Source organism: Chrysochloris asiatica, unplaced genomic scaffold, assembly GCF_000296735.1.
Source record: "Chrysochloris asiatica unplaced genomic scaffold, ChrAsi1.0 scaffold00127, whole genome shotgun sequence".
NCBI lineage: Eukaryota > Metazoa > Chordata > Mammalia > Afrosoricida > Chrysochloridae > Chrysochloris > Chrysochloris asiatica.
Genome location: NW_006408645.1, coordinates 3,659,907 through 3,666,753, shown reverse-complemented (window position 1 = coordinate 3,666,753; position 6,847 = coordinate 3,659,907). Strand labels below are relative to the sequence as shown.

The 6,847-nt window shown below is 43.9% G+C and overlaps 1 protein-coding gene across 1 annotated transcript in view; it reads left to right on the top strand.

Annotated features, from left to right (window-relative positions):
• Window positions 1–6,847, top strand: part of ITGA9 (integrin, alpha 9) — a 497,442-nt gene that overhangs the window by 410,080 nt on the left and 80,515 nt on the right. Inside the window, exon 23 of the mRNA XM_006869158.1 lies at window positions 1,933–2,040. Coding sequence (XP_006869220.1) covers window positions 1,933–2,040 — 108 coding nt within the window. The remainder of the gene's footprint in view (window positions 1–1,932; window positions 2,041–6,847) is intronic.

The window sequence follows — 6,847 nt, the reverse complement described above, 5'->3', positions numbered from 1 at the left end:
GTGCAAATTAAATCCACTTTCCTCTCCCCCACTCCCCCTTCATGCTTTAACTGGGATTTCTCAGACATGTCAGGGAGGTTTCTTTTCAATTCTAGACTCTCATGTTTCACTTCTAATTAGTTACTTCAGTTGTGGTTGGCTGTGTCTTCCTTATGTCTTAGGGTTGTTGCTTTTGGTGAGTTTTGATCTTATAAAATCAGGAGTTGGCAACATTCACTCCTCTGCTGTATCATTTCTTGTCTGTTCTGTGGTGCAGAATCAATTATTGCAAGAAAATGAACACAGTTTTCTAGGAACAATATGCACACATTCTGTCATGTGTCTAGACAAGACCTATTTGGCATTTCCAGCACCTCTTTTGTCTCCCTCTGTCCTTCTGACCTCATCATGAGAAGGCCCCAGGTCCTGCATTCTTTCTCAAGTCCCCAGGCCATGGAGCATTGTGTCATTTTCTTCCTCTCTTTTGCGCCTGCTCATCTGTTTTTGTTTTTTTGGGGGGGGGGTTTTTGGTGTGTGTGTGTGTGTGAGTGTGTGTAACTTTTTATTGAGATATCATTTATATATCATACAGTTTACCCATCCCATTTAAAGTGTTTTAACTGAATGTGTTTTTAGATCATTTACAAAATGGTACAACTATCACAACTTGTAGAATGTGATAACCACTCTTAACGAGAAACCTCGTACCATTAACGCCATTTCAGTTTCCTATTTCCACTGTAACATAGGACCACAAACTTAGTGTCTTAAAACACCACACGTTCCAGTTCTGGAGCTCAGAGTCCAAAATGGACCTCACTGGGCTAAAAACCAATGTGTCGGCAGGACTGGGTTCCTTTCTGGAGACGCTAAGAGAGAATTTGTTTTCTTGCCTCTCTCAGCATCCAGAAGCCACCCACAGAACTTAACTTCCAGCCCCCTTCCATCTTCAAAGTCAGCATGGACCAGTCCAGTCATTGTCACGATGTCATCTCTCATGTCCCTTCTACCACCCTCATCCCCAATTAAAAACTCCTGTGATTTCATTGTACCCTACTAGCTAATCCAGTATGAAGGTCAGCTGATTAGCAACCTTAATTTCATCTGGAATCATCATTTCCCCTTGCCACTTAAGAGCAGATTCACAGATACCAGAGATTTGGGTGTTGGCGTCTTTGAAGGGAGAGGGGCTATTGTTTTACCTCCCACAGTCCTCATTATTCATAGCCCAAGACAATCACTGTTCTCCTTCCTGTCTTCAGAGTGATGCTCATTGTTTTTATTTTCCTTCATATTCCACTTCTTGCTTGAGATTGATGTTCAGCCTTTGCTCCATTTCCTCTCACTGGGTTCATTGTGGTAGCTGACTTTTTCTCCCATTTCTTGAGAGGTGATTGGCTTCTGGAGACAAAGCATAATGAGTGTGACAGACTAGAGGAGAGTGATTATGTTTTAGAGGACCACAAGCAGGTACAGAAAAGAGGTGTACAGATGCATCGTAAGTACTACTGATGTTGCCAAAGTACCAAGCTGCTGGACAGTGTGCTGAAAACAGCCTTATCTCTAAGTGAGATCGCTAGTTTGGGGATAAGTTAGTCTTTATGGATTTAAGTGACCTTAAACTATAAAGGGAAGGCTTGGACTAGTTCTCAAATTGTTATTCCGGTACCAGCAGTTAGCCACATGTTGTTAGAACTGGCTGTAAATGCAAACCCTCCAGTCCTACCCCAGATTTCCTGATGCAGAAACTCTGGGCATGAGCCTTCTCCAACCCCATCTACATTTTAACAAGCCCACTGAGTGATGTATTAAAGTATGAGAAGCCCTTGGACTAGGTTTTATCTGAGTTCCCACCAAACGTCGTCCGTTGCTGAGTAAATTTCTAAATTGCGTAGCATAAAATGAAGGTCTGTTGGTTGCGTTCAGTTTGCTGTGTGTGTTTCATGCCCACAGGTCTACAACACTGGGCCGAGCACCCTCCCTGGGTCATCTGTCAGCATCTCTTTCCCCAATCGACTGTCCTCTGGAGGTGCAGAAATGTTTCATATCCAGGAGATGGTGGTGAGTTCTTAATCTATTTTCGCTGTTGTTTTCAGACTTGAGCCTGCCTGTTCACATTTTGTATCTATCCCAAGGGCCCAGAAAGTGTAGCTCAACTACAGTTTGGAACCACATGTAGAAAAGCTGGGGGGGAGGGGGGGGTCCATGATATCTGAGTGGCTACACTGAGAAAGTTTGAGTAATACCATGTTGTTGTTGTTGTTGTTAAGTGCCGTCGAGTCGGTTCCAACCCATAGCGACCCTGTACAGGGTTTCCAAGGGTGTAAATCTTTACGGGAGTAGAAAGCCTCATCTTTCTCCCGCGGAGCGGCTGGTAGTTTCGAACCGCTGACCTTAAGGTTCGCAGCCCGGTTCGTAACCACTACGCTACCAGAGCTCCTTGAGTAATACCATAAGAAGATTTATTTGAGGTGATGGGAAGGGTTGGTTGTGAACCCGATTCCTAGGACAGAACAGACTTTACTGGGAAACCGCAGTGGTTGTCTGAAGTCCTACATGTACTTTAACAGGAAGATCCATACCGTTCATAAAGATTCTCGAAGGCTCACTGATACTTAGAGGATGAGGAATTGGCCTGAAAGACAAATGTATCTGATCTCAGATTTACATGCAGAGAACGCAACAACTGTATCTGATCCTGAGTCAACTGTGGATAATTTTTTGCAATAATTAGAAGATTGATTCATTTTAATCAAAGATGCTGAACAGCTGTTATCTAGACCACCTAGCCAAATGGATAAGAACAGATCAGAAAATTATGTACATGGTTAGAAATGACTTTTTTTTGAAACAAGAATAAAACAGTACAAACTGACAGTTTTAAAAAGGAAAAGCAACGTTTCAGAAGAGCAAGATTTAATGCAGTGTACTGATGATCAATACATGATTGAATCTGAGAACAAGAATTTAATGTTACAATAGACCAGACTTTATGTAATTAATATTTCTCTATAAGGATTATATTTGCAGCTGAAGGGGATTTTATCTCAAGCGAGCCTTGATAACTACGAATCCATGCTCATGCCCAGCCTCATCCTTGAAAAACACTCTTTCTGTGGTGTCCCGGACCTCACGTTCCCCTCTTTTCTCCTTTCTCACTGGCTTTCTTCCTTATCTCCCCAACTTCAGTAAGAGCACGCAGGGCCTCCTTCTATCTCCATCTTAGAGAGCTCACCCAGACCCATGGCTTTAATTTCAGTCTCGGCTGATGACACCAAATATTGACCACAAATCCCAGACATTGTCGCCCGTGAATTCCAGACATCTACAGACAGCTGGAGTCCTGGTGTAGCACTATAGGATAAGCACTGGACTTCAAGGTTGGTTTGAGCCACCAGGTCAGTGGTTCAAACTCACCAGCCACTCCTCGGAAACTTTCTACAGGATTGCTATGAGTCTGAACTGGCTCCATGGCACTTAACAACAACATAGACAGCCACCTGCAGACCATGTCCGGCAGGATGCCTGACAGGTTTCTCAGCCTTAATCAAAACTGTACTCCTAATAGTTTGCTTCCAAATATGCTGCTCCCTCAACCTTCCCCATCGCAGCAAATGCTCTCCCACTTTTCCTATTGCTCCGTTCAACAGCTGTGTTTTCTTTTTCTGACTCCTTTCTCCCATACTTCACACCCAGTCCATTAGCATATCTTAATGTCATCACAAATCTAAAATGTTGCCACTTTTTCCTTGGCCACTGCCAGCAACATCATCTGTCATATGGGCTATTGTAGCCTCCTGCGTCGGCCCTGACCCCTACAGTCCATTCTCGAAACAGCAGTAGAGCTGTCTTTCTAACATGCCTGTCATAACTCTGCTCACAAGTCCAGTGGGTCTAGCTCTCACCTCGCTGACCTCATCTCTTCCTGTTCTTCCCCAGTCTTTCTATTCAAGCCACTCTCCTCCTTATCCATCCTGGAACACACCCCATACTCTCCGACATCAAAAGTTTTACACTGCCTCTTCCTTCTACCTGGAATGCCCTTCCCCCAGCAGCCCCCATGACTACTTCCTTCCCTCCTTCAGATGCTTGTTCACATCTCACCTTCTCAATGAGACCGTTTTGGATGAGACCAGCCTCTGCCCAGAATCCTCTGCTCTGCTTTCTTGCTTACATTTCTCCATCACCTTAATCACTAGCTGATATACCATATGAACATATTTCCTTATTTGACCAGTTTCTTTGACCCCCTATAATGACATATTTGACCCCCTATAATGACAGAGATTTCTGTCTGTCTGATCACACTGTTTCCAGGGATTAGTACAAACTTGGTGTACAACGGATGATCCATATATATTTGTGAAATGAAAAAATTAAATCCACAGTATGAAACAGGTTGTTTACCTTTTCTAAGTACATTCAGGGCACGTTCCATACCAATAAAAATCTTGATAGGAATCCCTTTGCTCAGCAATTTGATTTTTGACTGACGAAGAATGATTTGTATTTTGATGCATCCAACTTGCATTTTCATATCAGAGTGGTCTGGGAGCCACTTGTGTCACAGACTCTGAAATGGCTAGATGTCATGGTGACCCTGCAGGGAGCTCCAGGGAGGGACTTGGAAGCTCAGTCACCACCCAAAGAGAGGGCATGAAGATCACGTTGAGAGAATCACTCAATCATTGCTTCACCTAAGGACATGTGAAGGAGAGAAAGCCAGACAAAGGAAGTCTCTGGGTAGAACTGACCTAAAGGTGGAAGGTTCAAATCACCCAGCAGTACCAGGGGAAAAAGGCCTGCATGTCTGCCTCTGTAAAAATGATAGTCATTGAAATCTCTGTGCAGTACATGGGGTCACTGTGAGTGGTAATTGACTTGATAGCAGTAGGTTTGTTTTTGTGTCCATAGATAGTTTAAAACTCATGGCATCAGGTTCCATCACGTGACACATCTTAGTCTAGAGTTGAAGAGGGAGGAAACTCAGAAAGTGCTATGTGTTGGCAATCATGATTTCTGTCAGTGCACTCATCTCAGGTCGTGTGAAATGATAAGTATAGAGCAAGTCACCCTTTCTGAGGTGCCTGCTCAGTCATTTATACTCTTCACGACCTTCCATCCATGCTCCATGATAAATCTATGTCTGTGAGCTCGGCTGGAACTCAAAAGTGTATCAGGGGTTTGACCTTGTTGTTGTTGTTGTTGTTGGTAATTGCCATCGAGTCAGTTCTGACTCATAGCAATCCTATGTAGTTTCTGAGGAGCAACTGGTAGGTTTGAACTGCTCACCTTGGGGTTTGCAGTCCAGTGGTGATCCTATAACACTACCTAGGTTGGTAAACCACATGCATTCCTTTCTCCCATCTTAAGTATTATTAATCATGTGAACCACCCCCACCTTTTCCCCCAACATCTAGGAATGTTCTTAGAGCATGCTCTAAGAGTTTTTCACATAAGTACCTACAGTGTTGTAGAAAGAATTTTGCCCACATGGGCCAAATTATATACTGACCAAAACAGGAATTATAAGCAAGTCAGAATCTAAAGTTATCTCAGAACCAAGCCTACCCCTTTTCTCTTTATTAATCATTATGCCAAGGAAAAGCTACTGGAAAAACTTTGGAGCTCATTTATAAATAGTTGGCTTTCATGGGAGGTGTTAGAAGTGGTTTTCCTGAAGATTTGTAATACTGTTTGGCTGTTAGTCTAGCTGAGTAAACCCTCAAAAACCCAAGTGGTATGAGCTGAGTGCATTCTGGTCTTTGAGTTCCCAGAAGCAAACTCTTTGGATTTTCAAAACTTTATTTAGAATTAAAGTTGGTCATGCCTTCACTTGACTAGATCAGCTCACACAGTCAAAGGCCTATGTATTTTCATGGTATGAGGGTGGGCAGGGGGAGCTAATATGTAAGCAAATAGCCAAGCACTTGTTCTTATGAAAATTTGTCACTGAAGACCGGAGAGACGCCTAGACGAGAAACCTAAATGCTGATACGTGTTGTAAAGCAGTGACCAGGTAGTTGTTTCAGAGGCACTGAGCCTACACGCTCTTCATCTTCAAGGTCACGGGTTCTAAGAGCAAGGACATCCTGCGACTCATCAGAGTCCCCAGCCTCAGCCCCTCCCATGCTCACATAAACCTGAGGAGGCTCAATGGGTCAGGTATGACTCATAAAGCTCATAAAGGTCTCCACTTAGAACTTTGAATGGAGCAGGACTTTCATTATGGGGATTTGGGTATGTTGGTGGTAATTAAACTAACCCCTGTTGGGAGAAACTAGCACTCATTCTTTGTATAGCACCAGAAAGTGACCCTAAAGCCTGGTGGAATTACCTTCCTACTTAGCTCCCCTCGCCCCCATCTCAGAAACTTGAACAGGCTGCTGAGTTGTTGTTGTTAGGTGACGACTCATAGCTACCCTATGCACACTAGAATGAAACACTACCCGGGTCCTGGGCCAACCTCACAATTGTTGCCACACTTGAGCCCATTGTTGTTGTTGTTAGGTGCCATCGAATCGGTATTGACCCATAGCAACCTTATGCACAGCAGAACGAAACACTGCCCAATCCTGGGCCAACCTCACTACTATTGCCACGCTTGAGTCCATCAATGCTGCCACGTACCCAATGCATCTCGTTGGGGGTCTTCCTCTTCCTCTTCTCCAGCGACTGGTCCCTCGTGACAATATGTCTTAAGTTTGAGACACAAAGTTTCTCCTGGCCTCCAAGGAGCACTCTGGCTGCACTTCTTCCAGCACAGATCTGTTGGTTCTTTTGGCAGCCCATGGTACTTTCAGTATTCTCCTCCAACACCATAACTCAAAAGCATCAATTCTTCTACGGTCTTCCTTATTCACTGTCC